This window comes from Cygnus olor, chromosome 3 (genome assembly GCF_009769625.2).
Source record: "Cygnus olor isolate bCygOlo1 chromosome 3, bCygOlo1.pri.v2, whole genome shotgun sequence".
NCBI lineage: Eukaryota > Metazoa > Chordata > Aves > Anseriformes > Anatidae > Cygnus > Cygnus olor.
The window spans coordinates 28,447,216-28,470,990 of record NC_049171.1 but is presented as its reverse complement, the minus strand read 5'-3'; the positions used below and the strand labels follow the sequence as shown (position 1 = coordinate 28,470,990).

Sequence of the window (23,775 nt, the reverse complement as noted above, 5' to 3'; positions counted from 1 at the left end):
TAGTGTAATTTGATAGTTTATAATTATGGCTATTATAGAATGGTAATATATTGTCTTGCTTATGCCATTGATCCAAAACTGAATATATGATGCTTAAGATACTTTGCTGCCAGGTCTGGATGTATACAATGCTTCCCTGTTGGTATTTTTTGTAACTAGTATGCCAGTAGCACTTAGCATCTAAGGGATCTTTTTATATCTCCAAGGCTAAGCAATACAGAGAAGTGATAACATCAGGGAAAATTTAAAATGTTCATGTAATACTGTGTTAGTTGCTTGTGTTTGTCTTATCAAGTCAGTCTCTATGGCAAAGTCTGCAGATAATGATCCTGGACATTGCAGTATTTGAGACACCCACTCAAAGACTATAGGTTAAACCTGTGTGTGGAGAGCATTCTATTGTTGCAGGTTTTTTTGTTGCTTTTTTTAATTAGATTAATGTAATCAGTATTCAGATAGACATATTATTGATTTGTTGATTCTTTTCCTTACATCTGAGTATGCTCATGTAAGATTTTTGGATAATTCAGTATTCATTTATCTGTTTGAATCAAGTGTGAAGAGCAGTATTAGTATTGCGCCATCCTGAAAGCTAAAAACTAATCCCAACTCATACAGGCTTCAGAAGTTTTGGATTCTGCTTGTTATACTAGAAGCTAAACTTCAACTATATTAATCAAAATATGCAGTAAATCTTTCTGGTATGTCTAGCAAATTCTTGATTTATCATATTGAAATTGAAGAATGGAAAACATAGAAAATAAGTACGAAGACCCCTCAATTCTTTTTATCCAGTGACTAGTACAATTTCCTGAATGCTTCTCAATAACTGTGTGTTCAAAAAATCATATTAAGTTGCAGATTGCATTTCATATTTTATTAGGAAGATAGCTGAGAGAAGTATTTTTGACATTTATAGTATTAAGCTTCTTATTGATTGTGAACATGTATATTAGAAACAGTCATCTTTTTTGCCTCGTTACAGCTATATTCAGTAATACTTTTACAGCTTCTTTCTTTCATTGGAGTTGCCTTGAAGTTAGAATTTCATGTGTGTGTGTGTGTATACACATGTATTTTATATTATATCATGTAATGCAAATAGCATGAAAATATTAACTATTGATACTAATACTAATGTATTGTTACCAAATTGGTATTAATACTATATTGTTATTAGCAATTCCAAAAGGTTCACTAAAAAGCATAAGAAAATAATTTCAAAGCAGAAACCCAAAAAATCCCTTCACTGTCTTAAGTGCATGGATCAGAAAGTATTGCTGGTAACGAGATCTTTTCTCAGGGATCTTCTTCCACATCACATTAAAGGAGAGACTTAAGGTTGTATATAAATTGATACATGTTCACATGGCTGTGATTTCCAGACAGAAGTGCAAAAATCTCATTGGTACCAGCAATTCTATAGGAAAAAAAATGCATTTGCATTCCACGTATATGTATTGTAAAGCACAATGTAAAGAGATTATTATAAGCAAGAGTGAAAATGCAGTTCTGTCTCATTAGATAATGCTAGACGCCAAGCTCATTGTACTTATTACAGAGCTACAGAGCAGACCAACTACTGATGCCGTAGCTACACTACATTCTTGCAGAAAAGTAGTCAGTGAACTTTAAGTAGACAGCCCCAGGCCATCTGTGCAGAAGACCTTGGCTAGGACTAGCCATACTGAATCCAAACATTAAAAACAATGGGTTTGCATTCCAAAACTCTGGGCAGAGTCAGGATGCTGAGCCAAATAGATTATCTCTATTTCTTACTTGCATGAGAGGCCTGATATGCAAGGGTTTAACCAAGATCTCTGGAAGTTCTTTTATGCAGCAAATAAACAAGCATACCTCTCTGTTTGTGCATTGGGAAATCAAACTGCTGAAGCTTCTGTGTCTGAAATTAAAGGCATGTGGGAAGAAAAGCAAAAGGAACTTGCAAAGTCTCCTGCTGAACCAGAACGATGATGATTGCCACTGTCTCTCTGCAATCCCCTCAGAATTTGGCGTTATGGAAGTATTTTTCTCAATGGATTTTAATTGTTTCATACTTACAGTGTCTGAATGCAGATTTTTGTGTTCTAAATGCTTAAAGCTATGCAGACAGTGTCCTCAGTAAATTACAAGATTGATACAAAGGCAGCACTGAAACTTCCTCCATCTTGTTCTCTTGAAATCAGTTGAAAAAGCCATACAGGGAAGGGAATGTAAACAAACTTTGTATTTGGAGAATTTATTAAGATATTTGAGTTCAGATTTCTGTTTAGTATGGAAGAAGCATTTTTTAAACTAATATTTCCTACAAAGGGAAATAACGTTTCAGGAAATAAATTTAAATAAAAGATAAATTAAAAGGGAAATAGTATGATACCATTCATCTTGTAAAAGCAACTGGTGGGCACACAGATGAATTGATATACTGTTGTAAAAATACATATATACTGGAAAGAAAGTACATGTTGTGTTTTCCTGTGTGACACCAGAAGGCTTTTCTATTGCAATGCCTGTAGAGGACCTGCTCGAGCTCCTTTTCTCCTCTCAATCAACAAGAAAAATATAAGCATCTCTGCAGCCAGTTCTCACTGTAGTTGGTATTTCTTACTCTGAAGTTGTCTTTGCCTTTAGGATTTTAGGAAATTGGCTTTGACACCATTTCAGCCTTGTTCCAGCTTGTACCCCATGTCCTAAGCCACATTCTGTTTTCTTTTACTGACTCCAGTGATGCAAGTCGTGTCCGGCAAGACAGGTCCATTAGGGAAAACATGGTCCCAGTGCCGAATGGGGTAGAGGGCCTGGCAGCAAATGGCACAGAGAAGACTGAGATACTCACTGCCTTCTTTACATCAGTCCTTACTCTCATTTTCAGGAGCGCGGTGGGTAAGCCTTGGCTAAGGGCCAAACGCTCCCCCAGCTGCTCCCTCACTCCCTTTCCTCAGGAGGACAGGGTGAGAAAGCGAGATGAAAAAGCTCACAGGTTGAGATAAAGACAGGGAGATGGCTAATCAATTACCATCATGGGCAAAACAGACTTTTCTTGGGGAAAATTAATTCAATTTATTGCTAATTAAAATAATTCAGGTAGTGAGAAACGAAGCCAAGCTAAAGCAGTGTCTCCCCCCACCTTTTCCCAGGCCCAGTTACATTCCCAACTCCTCCTCTGAACCCTGAGGGGCTCAGGGGACATGGGGGCTGTGGTCACTCCGTAACAGCTCCTCTCTGCCTCACACTTTTCCCCTGCTCCTTCATGGGTCCTGTCCAGGGGCTGCTGTCCTTCAGGATAAGCCTCTCCACAGGCCACAACTCTGCTAGGAAATACCCACCTACTCCGGCATGTTCCTCACCACAGACTGCAGGGGAATGTCTGCTCCAGCACCACGGAGCACCTCCTTCCCCTCATTCTTACGTGGCCATGGTTTTGCACTTCTGTATCTTCCTTTCTCTCTCTGTTTTTTGTTCCCCCTGACACACACTGCTGCTCTGCCTGTGTGGTGTTTTCACAGAGGCACCACCAGTTTGGCTGCTGGGCTTAGCAGTGCCCTGCGGTGGGTCCTGTGTGCTGCCAACTGGAACCAGCTGTGTTAGCACGGGGCAGCCCCTGGCCTCTCCTCACAGAGGCCACCCCTGCAGCTCCCCCCCACCAACACCTTGACACCAACATCTGATACAAGGAGACAATTTTATCAGAAGAAAGATGTTGTTTTGGCCAAGAGTGCAAAGATTTGATTCTGTTTCCACGGTGATTATTCCCTTATTTTGAAGGGATGAGGCTGTTTTGAACTCACATGCAAGTTGTTTTTATGAATTTAAGTTCAAATCCAGGTGAACATTTCTCTTTGAATGTATTGGCAAGGCTGCAAGATCTCTTTTTGTCTTTCAGCTGTGAGGGCATTTATTTTCCCATAGCTGCCAGGCTAACCTGCTGTTAACACCTTCAGTTTGTGGTTGATGTTGCCACTTAATTAGTCCACAGCTCCTGCATATTCAACAGGATCCTGGCAACAGCTTCTGCCCATTTTTGTTGGCAAGACATCTCCTTGATACCTTAGCTTGATGTGTGGGCTGATGCTGGAATTGTTCTGAGAGAAAATTGTGTCTGTGTGATGCTTTCATCCTTTGACAGCCCTGCTTCTCTTAGTAACATTAACCATTTGTCTCTCCTTCCTACTCAGTGCGCAAAATTAAGGGCAGTTGCAGACGTATGGGATGACTTATCTTCTGCTGAGCATATTCAGCCCTTCCTTCCCAACAGCAGATAACCACTTTTCAGGTACCTTGTCCAGTATTTCACCTTGTTTCTCTGTTGTTCATGGTCCAGTCTGAAAGCTACTTATTAAAAAGTGATTGCAGTCTTGAAAGCAACAGCACACAGTGTTATGGGGTGGAGAGCACATTCAAGGAATCTACTACGCAGGGTTTGTGGTGTTTAATAGAATTATGCCTTCACTTTGACATCTTGGAACTCTATGCAATTCATAATGCATATATCTTTGAGAATTGCAGACATAGTTTTGCCACCACATGATATGCAAACAATGAAAAGTAATAATTTCCTTTGTCTGGAAGCAATGGAGCTCAACAGATGGCATCATCTGTGAAGATGACATTTCAGTAATTCGTCTGTGTGACTCTTTGAGATCCCTTTTGGACAATTTCAGTAGGTCTGGTTGATGATAAGTGAGAAGTAAGGCTTGAGCTGTTAGTAGGCAACTTCCATGAGCCCTTAGAGGATGTGCTTGGTATCAGTCCCCTCCAGCAAAGCTTAAAGCTTAAAGAAACTGTACTGAAGTGACTTTACATATGTAACAGTGCTCTGCAATGTTTGCAGCCCAGACATCTGTTGTCTGAGCACTTTGAGTTCCTTCCAGACACTCACTGAACAATATACTGTTCCCAAGCAGTCTTCAAAAGCTGGGGAGGATAGGCTGTAATCACTCATTGCATAAAAGTACTCTCAGATCTTCCAAAAGAAGCTTGATGGCAGAGTATCTACTTGAACTGAAAATGTATGGGAGGATACTTTCCTGAAAAAAAAAAGAAAGGTTTCACAACGAAAATTCAGATGCAGTCCACAAGTGTGTTTGTGTAGCTCCTCACCCTGGCTTCCTCCTCCCTTTCAGTCTCTTTCTAAAGGCAGAATTATATCTAAGAGACTTGAATGGTGGTTATTACACTCTCCCTCTAAGCCAGGAAGAACAACTGAGAAAAGCTTGGGTGACCCCTCAGAAAAGGGACGTGTTGACCATGCGTACCAGTGGATACCATCGAGCAGTGGATACCAGTTACTGGTCTGTAATCTTCCTCTGTAGTTCTTATGGGGATATAGCCTGATGCTGTCAATCTAAAAAGGGAGCTATATGACAGCAGCTACTACTTCCACGTTGTTGAGGTAGGACCCTTTCAGCTTCAGCAGAAATCAGACTACAGCCAATTTGACAAGGCAGGTATACATTTAACAGAATGCGTATATATATTTAGCAGTCGGGCACCTAACGCAATAATTACCCAAGGAACCGTATCAATCAGCAGTTCCCTAGGTTAGTTGCCCCCTCTCTCCTTGTGTGTTCGGGGTCTGTAGGTTCTTCTCTTGCAGACTGGTTCTCTGCAATTGATGACAACGTGCAGATCTCACCTAGTGTTTCTTTGTGCATTCTCTGGAATGCACAGCTAGCTGAAATCAAGCGTTGATCTCCTTTAGCTATCAATTTACTCCTCTGTTAACTTGTTTTGTATCATTAAGAGATTAGGCATAACCTGTAACAATCTAACCACAAGACTCAAGCTACATGAAAGAAAGCACATTACACAAACTTCACATCATATTGTAACAGATAAAAACAATATTCATCTCTTTCTACTTTATGTATGAATGATTTTTCTCCAAGCTTTTTAAAGCAGAGAAGTTTATGCCACTAACATGAAATTTGTGGCATACGCTTACCTCCTATTAAAATGTAAATTCAGGAGTTTCTCATCAGGAAAAAAAAAAATCCCACAAAATCCCATTGGAAACTAGTTTTACTGATCAAACTTGTGTGTTTGGATGGTAAGTGGAGCTAATTGTTGCTTTCTCTGACAAATACAAACTTAGTAACCAAAAGCATGCATGTGGCTAGAAAGGATATAAAGGTAATTTATTTGCTATTCTATAACCATATAGTGTCACCCCAAGCGATAATAAAAATAACATGTATATCTTTTCTCTCACACCTGTGTTTTTACAGTATTCTGGAACAGGCATTTTTGGGTTTTAATTCTCACCTCTGTCATCCTTATCAGTAGAACGATGTTCGTATCCCTTTCATTTTGCTAACAGCTTTAACAGTAGTTGGTTGTATTTCCATGCACTGATTCACATTGAGCATTGCATCACCTGCTCTTGTCACGTGGCTGAGAAACTCTGGGTTTGTGCTGATTCCTTGTACTGAGTCTGCTGGCTTGGAGAGTTCTTCCTAGCAGCCTGTATGGTGCTGTGCTTCCTACTGGCGACCAGAGCAAAGCTGCTAACAACACGCTGTGTTTTAGCTATTGCTGGCACACTGTCGAAGCTGCCTCATCTCATTCTCCCTCAGCTCCCTCCCCAGAGAGTCAGCTGGGGTGGGCAAGAGACCCCAGCTGACCAAGGGGCAGTCATATCAGGTTATATACCTCCCCCGGTCATTAAGCTGAGGGAATGTTGAGATACGGGTTTTTCTCATGGAATACTAGCCCTGGGCTGCTTGAACACCCTCACAGTTGATAGCCGCCTGATCTGACCCAAATTGCAGGAAGCTATATGGGAATGGTATACTGCATGGCCTTCTTTTACCAACGACCAAATGTCTTTAAATTAAAAAAAAGAAAAAAAAAATTTAAAGTCCCAGGTTTTAGTAGAATGAAAGCTAGAACAGCGATCCGATCCCCTTTATAAAAAATAAAAGCTTAACACGATGTCAGACAAAATAGGGGAAGAATGCCTTGGCACAATCCTCCTGCACCAGCCATGTCCTAGGTGGGATTTTAGTCTCTCGCTGGCTTTCTGAAGTATAGTTATTTGCATCTTCTTTCATCTTAAGTTTTCCTCTCTGAGCCCAGGTTCTCTGCTGTGTTCTCCTAACAGTAGCTTCAGTTGCACTGCTTTAGTTGCAGTCTCCTAGTCCCATGTTATGCCTATCGCCTGCCATCAGGGTTGTTCTCTGGATTTATTTATTTTTTTTTAATCTGAGGCCACTCTGGGGCTCCTTATGGAAATAAATAACATTTTCCCTTTCTATGAGGATAGCCATCCATTATTGTTAAGGGAACATAACGCTACCTTAAAATACAAGCAAATGTAACGTGCAGCTCATATTGAAGACTATCTCAAAGAACCCTGGAAGTGCTTCTGCAGTGTTAGTAAGGCAAAGGTTTTTGGTCACATCTGCGGTATTTGTAACGTGATCCCTCTCCTCTGTTTTAGTTGACCTCTCTTCTTAATGTTTTTAAATTTTGTATAAATTCCAACTCAGTCTGAATTTTGGCAAGTTTTAGCTCATCTTTCTGCTTTGTATTTATTACTCCCAGTACCCTCTTTCAGCTGGTGATTGTCAGACCTTTCTGCCACTTTAATTAAGGAAATTTCAAACGTCCCATCTTTATGTTTTCAGTTCTGTAACTGATTCCTTTAATTTGGGGCTTTTTCCTTCCAAAAGAGAAAATCTTCATTAAAGATGTTGTTTTGTGTGTCCAGATTCTGTTTAAATTATGGTGATTCCTTCTTGCTCCTTCCAGAGTTAATTTTGGTGACTAGAGTTTCTAAAGTGTCCTTGGCATTTCTCAAACTAAAATATAAAGTATCATCGTTCTTTCTGGGTCAGTCTATTTCTGATGGAAAAAAGGTTATGTAACGTTACAATGAGGAATAAAGAGACTCTATCACTGTCAAAAGCAAGTGGTTTCCAGTTAAGGTAGACTCGCAGTTGTATGATTTCCAACCGAACTTGCTTCTCTAATAATGCTAGCAATCTCTCCCCACATTCGTTCTCAATCCCAGGATCTTCCATTCTCATTGATCTTCTATGTACAAGTTTCCATCTTTTCAGTAACAATAAATTGAGTTCGTGTACCTTGGCACTTTTGGCATTTCACGGTGTTGTTTCATTTCTTTTTCCAACAGCAAAGAATGTGGCAGAGGCAATTTTTATAGAAAACTATAGTAAATGGAGGCCATTTCTGATCTCTGGCAAAGAAGCCCTTCAATGCTGTTTGCTTAATAGCTTCACTCTAACCTAAGTATCTGCATGTACCTATTGGGCATGCAGCAAATAGTCAAGCCTGAAAAATAGCCAAATAACACGTTTGCCAAGGCAGCAGGAAGTGCACTCTGCTCTAAAGGTAGAAGCAAGCTAAGCTGTTGTAATAAAAAGCAAGAGTCAATATTAAGAGAGGAACATGGTGATCACATTGTTTGTAAATTTGTGATTTCTGGTGTGCATCATCAAAACAAGAAAGGAACAAAGCAAGTGGCAACTGTTCTACATGAAACCAGTGGAAATGCAACTCATTTTTTGCTTTTTCATCTAAATGCTGTTAGATTTGGAAATGAAAGAATAAAGGAGAAGGAAGTACTTAATAAAATGGCACTTTGGGGAACAGTAGCAAAAAAAATCATTAATTTCATATTTGTGTTAGTATTAATGCTCTACATCCTGAAGGCAAAAAGGAATGAAGATGAGTAACTGTGTCAGTGTTTGTCATTCTCTTCTGTTGTTTAAACCTCCTTGTTTACTTGTCTAGCTTCTACCTACTTTACTGTGCTGGTGTTTAAGTTCTGAGAATTATATATACAACTACTCAAAGCTGCTTTCTCTATACATAATAGTAAACAGAGAAGAAATGTTCCTTGATAGTGTCACTGTCTCATTATACAGATTCTCATTCCAGGTTACAAAATGCTGTTTTATAGACTGTTGTTCAGAGGAAAGGCAGAAGAGTACAAAAAAAAAAAAAAAAGAAAAGAGAGGAAAACATGAAAAACAAATCTGATTATAGAATGTACTTCAAAATTAACACAAATTAATTATAAAATGAAATTTTAATATAAACCTGAAATAGCAGGAATATCTGGGCTTCTCACATGATCTGAAATTGTTTGCTGTTTGTGATCTTGTGTGGACTCAATAACTGGAAAACAAAGCTATTGTTTTGTTTTGAAATCAGATAGTGAAAATGGTGAAAATTTTTCATCCATGCTGCAAAACTGCTGTCTATCTTATGGTAGGTTTCTGTTGTTGGATAGAAATAGCAGAATGTTGTTGAACCTTTTATGGGGTATAGGCACCAAATTGCAGGAAGGGGGATGTATGTAATTAAGAGATTGCTATGTAGATTGTATGTAATTAAAAGAAATTGCTGGTTAACAGCCTGAATGAGTGCATGACTGTAAGCCTGTGTGCTCTGTGTGTGTTTGCATGTATGTATGTATTGATATTGGAAAGGAAAGTTTATTCCTTTTGGCTTCTGAAATTCTAATAGCTGAATTATCCTGTGACATTATGTCATTTTCCTGATCAGTATGTGAAAAGTCTTCTACTAACATGGTGAGGCTGCACCTGGAGTACTGTGTCCAGTCCAGGCTCCCCAGTACAATGGATGTACTGGGGAGAATCCAACAAAAGGCTATGAAGATGATGAAGGGACTGGAGCACCTCTCACATAAGGAAAGGCTGAAAGAGCTGGGGCTGCTCAGCCTAGAGGAAAGAAGGCCCACGGGGATATCAGAAATGTCTATAAATGCCTAAAGGCAGGGTGTAAAGAGGACAGAGCCAGGCCCTTTCCAGTGGTACCCAGTGCTGGGACAAGAGGCAATGGGCACAAACTGAAACGTGGAAGGTTCCGTCTGAACATCAGGAAACAGTTTTTTAAGTGAATAGCTTAGTCCATACTTCCAGTTTTTAGAATAATGTTGATTTCTCTTCTAGATGATCTAGTGCATCATTTGAGTTCATGTCAATCTGATGGTTTTGGCTACCATGGCTTTCTTGGATATTATAAATAAAATGTGTGAAGGCAATAGACAAGTACGCTGGGTGCATTAACCCAAGGCAAGTATGGTGTGTCTTCTGACAAGTATATGAATTGTATATAAGTCAGCATGGGGGAAGACAGAACAGGGAGCGAGAACAAATGATGTCCCACATAAACCAACATCTCTGCCAGGCAATGAGGAGACAGAGAGAGTTTGGAGCTCTGGAGAAACATATATTGTCGTAAATCTCTAAGGACTGTGATTCTCAAAATGGGAATTCAAGCTAAAACAAATAATTAGGTAACTGAATCCAACTGCTTACCTCACTCCTTTGCTAAAGGTCTTTGTTTTCTCAGGAGGGATGACAAAATAGGTCATGGGTCCTCTTCTTGGTTGCGTCAAGTTAAATTGCCGTTAATCTATGTTAGTATTATGAATTACAGATATATTTCCTGTTCTGTTACATTTGCCACAGGGGCAGTATCATCTACCTGAAAGACAGTGCAGACAACAGTAGGTAGTAACCTGTCAGTTCTCTCATCAAAAATTGATAAAGGTTTTGATTTTTTGCTCATTGGTACAGCTCATTGGTTTTGGAACACAAAAAATGTGTCTCATTTTGCTACAGAAAGAAAATTAAATGTTTTGGAAGTGTATGCATTCATAATCGTCTTCAGACATGATGCACTGCAGGTACATACACCTATGGTCACATACATACATGTCACTAACTTCTTGGTGACCGTGGAATTTACACATGCTCCCAAACACCTTGTTATGTGTCAGGCAGCTCTCCTTGTTACCGTGTTCCTAGCACTGCAGACCACCTTAATAGCAGTTCTCTGTGTCATTCCATAGCTTGTATATGCCACACTGTTAGCCTCTGAAAAAGTTTTGGGAAGTGAGGGCATTTGTCGAAAGGCATAGTGTCCCAGCTGAGATACTCCTTTCATCTCATGATGTGGGGAATGCTTCATTGGTACGTGGTTACCTTAAAAGAGGCTGAGCTAGAAAAATAAAACTGTATTTACAATTAAAAAAGAATAAAAATCTGTAAATCTAGTTGCAAATGTTTATAAACAATGTACCAGTATGATATAAGAAAGTACAAAGTCCTAAAAATGTATAAATAGATTTTCTCATCTCTCCCTTCTTCAGCTGAGATTCTTTGGCTTTCTTAGAACTCTGACAAAATGAATCCCTTCTGAATACCGTATTCCTCAGGTTGCACTCACTAAAGGAAAGTCTATTTTGTTGCGACGTTTAGCTTTTATAGTCATTTTTCTTTCTGAAGACCTCCAGGTGTTCCAGATAAATATAATAATTCTTTCTGAAGCATATGTATTTCATCCCTATGCACAAAATAGTGTGATCATCATAGGAATATTAATTCCTTTGATATTCATTTGTCTTTGCTTTAGATAAGGTGATTTCTCTTCCAGTTCAGAGAGGAGATATACAACTCTGCTTCAGCCTCTCCCTCTTTTGTGACAGTGTGAAGTGTTTCACACTGAATCTTATTTTAGGTGTCCATTGACACTTAAAAATGGGTGCAAAAATCTCAGGTCAAATAATTATAGGTTTGAGCTATTAATTATTGATTTGAGAAGAAACAGAACTACAGAAATTAACTGACTTGGACTGAAAACTAGTTCATGGTAATCTTTCTCTGATGTGTTGTAAGACTATATTATATTAGCTTAGCAAAGTGTTCAATAAATTTAACTTCATTATCACTCTGAAAAAGGGAAGTGCTGTATTTTACAATGAGATGAGTTAATTTCTGCAGTTAGTTGATAGAGTTTGTACTAGATAAGGACATAAGCCTGCTCTCCAGATTTCACTCTGTATCTTGTAATCGTCTCAGGGCAGTACATTTTTCAGGATGTTCATGGAGAAGGCATTGCATCCCATTAATAAGAGAGAACTAAATAGTAAAATCCAGTAGTTCAACTTAACTGAGAACTGCAATAGCAAACAAAATAAGTAAATCATGCAGTATGCTTATAACCAGAAACACTGCAATTGTTTATAAAAAGGCCAGGCATTACTAGCTATAACATTTAGGGATGTCTATCCTTACTTCAAAATCTTCGTGTCACTTCTGCAGTGCAACAGAATCACACAGAATCACAGAATCGTCTAGGTTGGAAGAGACCTCCAAGATCACCTAGTCCAACCTCTGACCTAACACTAACAAGTCCTCCACTAAACCATATCACTCTAAATGTCTCTTAAAGACCTCCAGGGATGGTGACTCAACCGCTTCCCTGGGCAGCCCATTCCAATGCCTAACAACCCTTTCGGTAAAGAAGTTCTTCCTAATACCCAACCTAAACCTCCCCTGGCGCAACTTTAGCCCATTCCCCCTCGTCCTGTCAACATTGTCAACAATGTCAACATTGCACTTGCTTAACTGCAAGGCAAGAGGAAGTTTAAAAGAAGGATCTTGACCAGGGATAAACTTCTGTAAAAACGGTAAGGGAGCTTCTCAGTACCCTTAAATCTTTCAGACTTAGTGATTTTAAAGCTCTTAATCCTTGTGGCTTAGTGAACCATTCTCAGCCAGAGCAAAATGTCAGAGGCATGGGGAACTGATGGTGAAACACTTCAGCATGATTTTCCCACTGCCAGTGCCTTTAGATTTGGAAGCAGTGCAGGAGGAGCGTGAATGCCAGCTACATGGGGGGCTGGCTCTGCTGGAGTCCGGGACCAGGCAGCTGACCAGCCAAGCTCCCACTGCAAAGCACAGAAACCCAGGAGGTGCTGTACCCACACTGCGCAGCTCACAGATCAGATATGAGATTACAGGCTCAGTGCAAGGGACTGGAAGAAGTCATACAGGAGAGCTACCAGGGTAGCAAGTTTTGCAACCCCTGTGATTTGAGTTGCTGGAAAACATGAGAAATGAGGAGCAGAACTACAGAACTCTGCTGCTCTAGGCAGTTTGGGGATTCTTTTCCCCCCTCTTCTGTTTTGTTATGCTTCACCTTTCTTGTTTCACGAAAGTTTTGTGATAGTGTTTCAATATCCGTGACAGATATGATAAACACAGAGTCAGGATATGACCAATAAATTCTTCAAAAAATTCAGTAGAAGCAGTTACATGAAAAAATAATCTTGATTTAACTTCTTTGAGCCTTTTTTAGTATACTGAATTAAAATGATTTTTACATGTTTAGCTCAGTACCAATTTCAGTTTAAAATCATCTTTTATATTAACATTTCAATTTTTAAAAACTTGATATTATACTTCAATTTCTGCTTAGGGTTTAATTTCATGACCAGTACTGTTCAAGATGTAAGAGACTTCAGTTCCTTTGTGTTTTATCCGCTTTCTTTTATTTATGGTGGCATGTAGACAATTTTACCAGTATACCTTCCCATTTTTCTTTCCCACTTTAGCACTTAACAAGTACTAGTACAGAAGATGAAGCAATATTCCTTCTCCTCTATTTTAGGCGTTTTCTTTTATTACTTTTGTTTTCTGAATGAATACCACTTTTTACCTTCCTTCACATTTTGAAGTGTCATTAAAGTCTAATAACATTTGTTTTATACTACATTATCTAACAATAAAATGCATGTGCATTAAAATTGGAGCTGACTAGGAAAAGTATATAAAAATGTAAATATAATGTAAAATGTAAACGTGTATAATTGTAAATGTATGTAACATGCAGTTACATGTATGTAAAATGCAGTAACAAACAACATAAGTATGTTGGGGGGGGGGGGAAATAATTCACCTGTCTCCTTCAGCAACACTTCTCAAAGGAAGGCCTATTTATCTCTAGATAGTGACTATACAAATTAGTCAGAGTCCCATTGTTCATTTTGCTTGAACAACCACAGTTAAAATGTGCGAGGTTTAATTTTTATGCCTCTGGCTTAGTAATTGATGCTAAAACAGTTTAAATCAGCAAGAATGAAAGTGTTAACTTTTTTTAGTGAAGATGGCGTCTGAGTGGCTAATGTTGATTTTTAACAAACTGTAAAATTTGGTGGGTTGAAGAGACTTGAAAAAATATATATCCTACCTATAGCACGTTGCTTGGATGGCAGGCAAATTTCAGTGCTTACTAAGTGGCATACAAGGCAGCATAAGGTCCTGTTGGATTAAGCAGATTCTGTTTGCTTTCATGATTAGAAGATGCTAATTGGGTAGTCTGTGTAGTTTTATTTTGTACTGTATTGAATTCAATATCCAGCTCAGGAACACGGACTGTAAAATGACATTTCCTAAGAAGAAATTCTTTACAGGGCAAAAAAACACCTTTCCCTGAAGGAAGGTAGGCTCTTTTGAAAAGGACTTCCTTCCTTCCTTCCTTCCTTCCTTCCTGCCTGCATGCCTGCCTGCCTTCCTGCCTTCCTGCCTTCCTCCCTCCCTCTGGTGTTGGTACTACAGTTCAGATGCAGTAGGTTTAGAGCAGGTTAAAATTGAAGTTGAACTTTTTGCTGTTGGGCCAATCTGGGGAGTTCCAAGCTGGGAGCAGAACTTGCTTTATTTCGGGGTTCGGTATTGACCATTTCATATGCAAGATCCACAAGGGGAGTAGAGAAACTGTTAACTCAGGGTTGATTTTATATATTAATTTCCAAACTGTGTTAGTGAATATAAATAAAAATGCTAATAAGGGTATTCAAAAATTTGTACTTGGGCCTTTTTGTTTATTTTTAAAATATTACAATTTGACAAGTCTCACAGACTTTTGCAGAGAGCTCTACAAAGAGGAATCCAAAACCCAAGGTATTTCATAGGAATCAAAAAGATGTGAAAGATTACCAAACAATGTATTCTGGTGAGATACATTCTCACTATCTATAGTGAGAATTTCTGAGATCTATAAAATTTATCCTCAGGCAAGTCAAACAAGGAAAGATTGTGATGTGCTTTGTTTTGCGTTAATTATATTTTTGTAATAAAAAGCTCTGATCATAGGCCAAAACCTCATTATGCTATTTACGAATCTGTAACGAAATGACAGGATGCCAGCTCATTTCACTTAGGAACTCAATTCTAGGCTAATTCTACCTAACAGCAGCTCTAATTTGAGCTAGGCAGTAAGGGATGTTAATAAATGGTTTGGCATATATGTGTGAACTTTTCCTACCAGGTAAGTATCTGTACTCATTTTTGTCAAGTATAAAGGGCATTTAAAGAGCATGGTTACTATATGTCAAACATATCTGCATAGTTTCTGAATAGTGAATTGTATTAAATTAAATTTCTGATGTTGCTATGACCCTGACATTTTCAGGCAATTTAAGTATTACAGTTTGTCAGTATATTAATGTATTTTTATAAATGGAAGAAAACCTACATACATGTGAAGTCCACATTTTAATGCTCTATTCTGCTAAAAACAACTAGCACCTATCCTGAAAAATAGCAGAATAAAACATGGTCACATTTTATTTACTTGTAACAAAGCCCTTATTCCTAAAAATGTCCAAAAAGACATTAGCTTTTTGTGTAGACAGCATATTTGTATAGGTGGCACTCCAAAGGAAAGTGATTGTTTGAGCAAGGTGTTTATGATGTAGTTATGATTACAGAACCAAGAAGAAGTGTCTAAGTATTTTAATATTACTTTAGAGAAATCCATTACATTCAAAATACACAAATATCAAGGTAAGAGAAATGGGAAGGAGCTGTCTGGATGTTTGTTTTGGGGGGAAGGAAATCATGTTATTAAAATATTCACTGATTATAGTGCTTGGGGGAATGTGCAGATAAATGTTTATTCCCAAGCCAAGCTATTAATTTTTTGTTCAGTGTGCAAAATGGATCATAGGTTGCCATAGTGAATTTTCCCCATACTAACCTGATATTCGGAGTCTTGAATGAGCTTAGCAAGGAACAGGAGCTGCCATAAATGTGAAGGCTGTATTGTGTCTGACCTTTCCTTTTATTGGTTTCTTTTGTTTTCTGTGCTTTTTTTTTTCTTTTGCTTTCTTTGTGGTTTGTTTGTTTGTTTGTTTGTTTTTATAATCTGAAGAATAAGGATTTTTGTCAAAAAACTTATATGGTGTGACTGGAACAATCGTGATTATGCTTTTGTGAAACTTCATAAAAATTTAGGAGAGAGAAAAAGAAGAGTTCTAAAAAGAGCTCTTTATGCAGCCAATATTCAAACATTGTTCATTTTTTCAGTTTTCTTTTAGGCAATGTTATGGGTCCCATGTCGTTTTCATTCCAGAAGTGTGTAACTTTATGTCTTTGCTCATATTAAATTCTCAACAGTTCCTGCATCCCATTAATTTGAAAGTGTTTTTATTTACTGTTTATAAAAGGAAAAAAGAATAACAAGCATCTCTTACAAAAAGTAAAAAGTGAAATGTAATAGGACAATACACAGCCAAAGATCACCCACTATTACTTGTAATGGTGGTGGCAGCAAAAGCAGACTGTCAAGCGTAATGCTTGGCAGTCCATCACACTTATTTCCTTGCCAAAGTGACTGGCAAAGGAAGGAGAGAGATTGTCCATAATCCATATCAATAGTCTGTGTCAGCTAAATCAAATAAAATAATGCTGTTCTTTTAATATCTGAAGCACACCTGTGAGGAGAGGAATGTCCATGTCCAGTCCCTGCATGGAGCTGTTCTCTCCTTTGGCAACCTCAGTGCTGTGCTCTGACATTTTAGGCCGCACCTTGCATACTGTGTTCAGTTTTGGGTCCCTCAGTACAAGAGGAACATCAAGGTCCTGGAGCATGTCCAGAGAAGGGCTACGAAGCTGGTGAAGGGCCTAGAACACAAGTCCTGTAAGGAGCAGCTGAGGGAACTGGGGTTGTTTAGTCTGGGGAAGAGGAGGCTCAGGGGAGAGAGACCTTATTGCTCTCTCCAACTACCTTGAAAGGAAGGTGTGGGGAGCTGGGGGTTGGCCTCTTCTCACAGGTAACTAGTGACAGGACTAGAGGGAATGGCCTCAAGTTGTGCCAGGGGAGGTTTAGGTTGGAAATGAGGAGACATTTCTTCTCAGAAAGAGCAGTCAGCCATTGGAATGGGTTGCCCGGGGAGGTGGTGGAGTCACCGTCCCTGGGGGTGTTTGAGGAAAGGTTGGACATGGTGCTTAGGGACATGGTCTAGTGGGTGATATTGGTAGGGGTATGGTTGGCCAGATGATCTTGGAGATCCTTTTCAACCCTAATGATTCTGTGATTATTGGGCTTCATGGAGAGTCCACACTCCCGACTCCAGCCCCTGAGTTCAGCTGAGGTCAGATCCTACCGTAAAGCCTTGCCTAACTTCACACATGGTTGCAGTGTGGTAATGTCTCTCTTGTAAAGCCATAGCAGCCCTTAAACCTTTGCTGCTACAGAAGTAAGCAGCAAGCTCTTAAGGAACTTCTCTGAGCCCATGCTGTGTAATGGAAGGGCCACTTGTTTGATTCCATGTGTGCTGCCTGGCACGGCGTGTTAAGTTTCACAGTGACTGACTAGCACAGAGGAAAGCTGCTTGCCTTGCTCCATCTATGCTATCCTTACACAGTGCATCCATCACCGGGGAGGGAAAGCCCTGCCCTTCCCCGAGGGCTCTGCTGGGAGCAGCTTTGGGAAGCAACAGGCAGGGAGCCCACGGGAGGAATAGAGGCTGGGGCAAACCTGAGAGGAACCTGAAGTTCACCTGAAGTGTGGAGGTGACTCTCAACCATCTTATAGAAGTGACAGCAAAAAGGGAATTTTCCTTGGGGCCCAGAAGCAGCCATGTGTGTCTTGAACACAGAGCATTGGTGGATTCACTGAAATTCTTCAAAAGCAAGACTAGGGGAAAGGGCCCTCCATGAAAGGACAGAGTAGGGAGGGGGGGAGATTTATCTATTTAATCTACCTTACCCAGCATGTCACAGCTCTGCTGAAGTGATTGCCATGTTCTAATTTGGTATTATGTGTTCTAGTAAAACTTGGTTTTAAAACCAGTCAGTCTTTTAAAAATCTGTTTTTCTATATAAAGAAAAGGTCAGGCCTCAAGACTCTGGAGAAAACAAGAAGCCATCACAATATGAAGCATGTTTTATTGACTGGTAAGGAAGAAGGCAAATGTTCAGGCTAGAGGCCATCATTTTTTTTTATGACCCCTAATAAAGAGAGGGGGAAGATTCTGTTGGAAAAGTCTCTTTCCATTAACTTGACTAATTTTTAACCCCACTTAGTCTTACAGCATCCACAACATCCTATGGCAGAGTTCCACAGTTTTAATGTTGAGTTTTGTGAAAAGTACACCCTCTAGCTTGCTTTCATCCTGGCACTGATTTATGTAATTTCTTGTCCTTTTGATCCTGTACTGTAAGAAACTGTGAAAACTCTTCTTTATTCATCTGGACACTACCCTGTTCTAACTCTCCTTGATGGTGGGTTTTCCTGTGTAAAGATTCCTAATCTATATAGTCACTTTTTGTTCAGAAACTCACACATATTGTAGTCCTTATGGTTTTTGCATATTGTGAAATTCTGCTAGATCTCTTCTCAGGATTTTGTTTTTGCTATCCTGAGTAACTTAGCAAACGCTGAGCCACTTGTGAATAAGCTGAAGAGCACAGACCCTAATACAGATAGCTAGGAGACTTTCCAGGACCTCTCCATACTTAGAAAGCTCACTATTTATTCCCAATTCTTGCTGCTTCTATTTTAACCGTTCTCTTCATTTATTGAAGGCTTTCCTTGCTACCCCAGGGTGACTGAGTTACCTTAGACTCCTTTAGCATAGAAACTTGTTAAAAGCCTTTTGGAAATCAAAGACTATGTGCCAAGGCATCCTTTTTCCAATGTTCAATGTTCCTCTTGTGAGTTACAATTTCTTTTTCAGAAACCAGCTAGACTATTTCTCAGTAAATTATGTTCCCATATGTACCTACTGATGCTGTTCTTTGATCTGTTTTTAAATGGTTTGTCTGGAATGGAACAGGGACTTACTGACCTGCAGTTTGCTTTTGCATTCCCCAGCCTGGTCCACCTTTCCCAAATCATAAAAAGCAAAGAACAACCAACTAACCAACCAACCAACCAGCCAACCAGCGAACCAAACAAAGAGAAACACAACAACCAACTAAACAAAAGTCCCCAAAATTCACATCTTCCAGTCCTGTGGTTTGGATGCCATTTGAAGTGATGACCATAGTAATTTTGCTGACCGTGGGTTCAGCAATTCCCATTAGAACTTTTGGTCAAACACTATTTGGTGTTTCTTCTTTGCTACTGTTCACTTTGTTAATTTATTTTAAGTCATTTTCTAGCGATGTTTCAAATTGAAACAGATCTCCTACTAAAAAGGGTTTCTGGCATGGGAACTTCCCAGAGATCCTCTACATTAATTTTTTATTTGGACAGCTCATTTATATTTCCTTGTAGAACCCTATCTCTTTGAACACTCCCTTTATACTTTGGTGGTGGATTAGTCCTACCTTTCTGGCAAGCTTCCTATTCCTGTTTGGTTTTAAAAAGCATTTAGTGCTCATCATTATGCTTTTAGAAAGTTGTTACTAAAGATCTTTTATTTTTCTTTATCTGGCCTCCTTTATTGGTTTTTCACTGCCAACATTTATATTATTTTCTGTTTTCCTTTGTTTGGACTTCAACTTATAAAGGATGTCTTCTTAGCCATTATAATTTTTTTTTTTTTAACTTGCTATTTAAACACCTCATGTTTGTGGGGCTCCAGAGTCTTTTTTCTTCTTCGTCTTTTTTTTTTTTTTCATTTTTTGTTTAAGTCTCTGATAGCTTGTGTTAAGTATTCATATGCATGGGCTTTACCCTTTTGGATGTTCATTTGAATATGCTTTAAGAAAATCCCTTTATTTCTATATAGTGCACTTGTATGACATTATTACCTCAGTGACTTCTTTAACATCTGTAGGTAACTAAACCTGACTTTAGGAATGGGTCCTCTGCAGTGCTAAGGAACAAGCCAAGACTTGCTTCTTACCCTATGGTCCATGGCTATCCGCCATTTAGGTGGCTCAGGTCATGCCCTCTTCCACTGTTAGTGTATTTTCTTCTTGAGTAGTCTCTCAGGTCCCTATCAGAATGTGGCAATGTCTTTCATCATCATGGACAGTCCTAGCAGTACTGTTTTCCTCTTTCAGCATAAAATGTAAATCCACAGACATGAAATTTATTACAAGCCTATGGACTCTTACTTGTTGTATGGCTGCAGAAGCAATTAAACTTGACCTGGTATGACTAGGAAACAGTCCCAGTACAGTGGCCCAGTCCATAAAGTCTCAGTTGCAACATTTTGGATGGCTTGTTTAAGCATTATAACACCTGTCAGCACATTGTTGTGTCAGTGTTACTTGTTTAGGTGGCTAGATATGCATACCAATTTATCGTAGGGGGTATTTTCAGTGCCCCTAGTGTGATTCCGATTCTTAGGCAGCTTTGGTCCTTAGGCGGCTTTGAATCATGATTAATGGTACTAGATATCTTTTGAGCAGGGAAGTAGTAAAGTTAAAAGTAGATTTTTCAAAGCTTCCTTGTTTGCTATTCCCTATGTCCTGTGTTCATCTATAAAAAATAAGCACCTTATTAAAATTAGACAAGTCCACTTTTTGCTGAGGTCTCACGGTGCCTGTGGTGCTGTCTGTATGTCCAAAACTCTATGAGTTTATTTTTAAAAGTCACTACTGCTTATTTTGCTGTCACTTCTTTTCACATTGAATGTTATTTGATGGAATTTCATTATGGGAAAAAAAAAAAAAGGAGACCAGGAGGGTTCTTCAGCAGTAGGCTTAAAGTATATTAAAAATCTTTCACAGCAACGTAATGCTTTTGAAAACTGATTACAAAGACAACAAGCATAAGAGCTGTGTGCATTTTTCTCCTTTGTAGATACCTGGACCTGTCTACAATTTCACTGGCTGTATACAAGTCATAGAAATCAATAATGTGGGACCTTTCAACATCTCTAATGCTGTGCGAAGAAATAATATTGACAGTTGCAGGTAAACTACTCTCTGTGTCTATTCAAGTCAGAAGAAACTGTGTTGATTTTGCTTTCTTCCTTAAGTAGTGTGACCATTCTAGCTAATTTCTACAATGATCAGAGAAAAAAAATATTATATAGATGGATATTGTGCTTTCTTGGTTGCTTCTTAACCCTTTTCTTTATGGAAGGTGCTTTTTCAGAATAGTTCAATTAAACTTGACAACTTATTTAGAGTGAGCTTTCACCTGCTGGCTGCTGAAACATAAGACCAATGAGATCTGCTTTGTCCAATCTGTTTTTGTAACATCTATAGGGATCTGGACAGGAAGGAGAAGGTTTCTAAGCAAATTTAATTTAGTTCCTTTTTAAACTTGAGTAATTTAGAATACTATATTATCTGTTATATTATAATCTATAGAATTATATGTCAAGATTTATTGCGGTTTGTATTGATTTTGATACTTTACTTCATGTTTAGTCAATTGGAGTAGAATATGGCTGATGCTGTATAACATCAATAAAAAAGATTTCTTTATTTGAATCAGAACTCAGTGACCAGAACCAGAACTTGCTGGGGGTCACCCAGCTGGAAAGCAGCTCTGCAGAAAAGGACATAGGAGTCCTGGCAGACACCAAGCTGAACATGAGTCAGCAGTGTGCCCTTGCCACTAAGAAGGTTAATGGTATTCTTGGCTGCATTAGGCAAGGTATTGCCAGCAGGCCAGGAAAGGTGATCCTTCCCCTCTATTCAGCATTGGTGAGGCTGCACCTGGAGTGCTGTGTCCAGTTTGCAGCCCTGCAGTGCAAGAGAGACATGGACATACTGGGAAGTGTCTGCTGTAGGACCACCAAGATGATCAAGGGACTGCAGCGCCTCTCCTATGAGGAAAGGCTGAGCGAGCTGGGGCTGTTCAGCCTGGAGAAGAGGAGGCTAAGAGGGGATCTTATCAATGTCTGTAAATACCTGAAGGGAGGATGCAAAGAAGACTGAGACAATCTCTGTTCAGTGGTGCCCAGTGCCAGGACAAGAGGCAATAGGTACAAACTGGGACACACGAGGTGCCATCTGAACATCAGGAAGCACTTCTGTGCTGTGTGGGTGACTGAGCACTGGCACAGGTTGCCCAGAGAAATTGTGGAGTCTCCTCCTTGGAGGTATTCAAAAGCTGTCTGGGCACAATGCTGGTTAATGTGCTCCAGAGGCCCGTGCCTGAGCAGAGAGGTTGGACCAGATGATCTCCAGAGGTCCCTTCCAACCTCAACCATTCTGTGATCCTCTGTAGTGTAGAGCCTGTTTCTTGCAAATATTTGCTGTGTATATGTAACTGATTAGATGAGTAAAATGATGTAATAGTTTGTAGATGAACTTTGAAAACGGTCTTATGCATAAAAGGATGCTGGAAAGGAAGCTGGGCCTACTGAGTCACCTATCCTGGACAATGTGTTCCTTTTCCCTCCCTGCTTGTTCCAGAATGCTGCAGATGAGCCTAACAGTGTCCAGCCCCATGCAGCCCACACAGAGCTGGTTCCATCCTGGTCCAAATTGCAACTCTTTCAGTCTGTGAACACCTGGGAAGCAGAATTCGTAGTCTGAATTTCCCTGCGTGGCGTGGTTGTCCCATAGGAGCAGACTGCAGGGAAGCCTGGCAAGCATTCTCCTGTCTCATTCTCTGCCCTGTGACAAATGGATTTCGTATCTGCCCACACATGGCAGCTTGCATTGTCCCTTGCTCTTCACTTTAGGTATACACAGCGTGCATCCTGACTGCCACCAATCTTAACACCTAAATTCTGCTTCCCAGAAGGTGTCCAGAAAGCCCTGCTACCGTTCTCTTTCTGCAAGACGGGCCTCCTGGGAAGAGATGTTTTTTTGAAGAAGGAAGGGGAAAGTGCTTGAAGAAAGTTACTTAAATAGGGCAATACTTGTTGCAAATATGAGAAGCCGGTGAATGCTACAAATCCTGGTGTAGTTACACTGGATTTGCAGAATTCATATGGTTCTGTCGATGCAATATTGCTACACTTGGAGCTGCCTGGCAGTAACAGAGTACTCTATAATGTGACAGACAAAGCACTCCAATTTCCTCGGGTAATAACATCCCCGTATTTGTCTTCCAGTGGCACTGAGTGTTTCTGTTCTTGCTGTAGTCATTTTTTTTTCATTGATCTTCTATCTATCATCACCCATTTTTCGATTTTTACTCATTTTGAATGCCCCTGCTTTTGCAAACTTAGCCACACTCTCATCCGTTTAACCTGCTGGAGTTTTTACTTCTTGGTGCCCCCACAGCATGGACTGCTTCATTACTGTGGTGTAGAAGGTCAGCCAGAGGGAGACATGCAGAAACTTCGTAAAGTGGATGGGCTTGTGAGTAAATTTTAAGCTTATGAATTTTTAATAGGTTTGAAATTTACTTAAATGTTCTGCCATTTTTTTAAATAGATCTATTTGAATTTTAAAATACCAAAAGGTTGAGCTAATATGTGCACAGAATATTCAGAGCTTCCAAAAACAACTTTTAGATACAGTTCATTAACCTTCTCAAAACTATTGGCATCACTACTTCAGCAGTGTTGGTGCTTTTCATAGGATATTATATACTTTATTGTTTATCTCAGGAGATTAATGCAATTTACATTACTTTAAAAGAAATAAGAATTAAGAAATGTAAAAAGTGAAGCCATAACTTTAATTTCACTGGGATATGTATCCGACTGTCTGCTTTCTAAAGTACCCAAAATATACAGGGCAAGAATGCTGTTTGGTCTTCCAGCTTTTTTTTTTTTAATGCAAATGTCATATACTGCAAAGGAGGGAGAATTATTTTGACTTGGTAGAACTAAATGGAGATGGGGGC

At 39.4% G+C, this 23,775-nt stretch overlaps 1 protein-coding gene across 1 annotated transcript in view; it reads left to right on the top strand.

Annotated features, from left to right (window-relative positions):
* Positions 1-23,775, top strand: part of EYS (eyes shut homolog) — an 856,207-nt gene that overhangs the window by 596,765 nt on the left and 235,667 nt on the right. Inside the window, exon 34 of the mRNA XM_040553008.1 lies at positions 20,821-20,933. Coding sequence (XP_040408942.1) covers positions 20,821-20,933 — 113 coding nt within the window. The remainder of the gene's footprint in view (positions 1-20,820; positions 20,934-23,775) is intronic.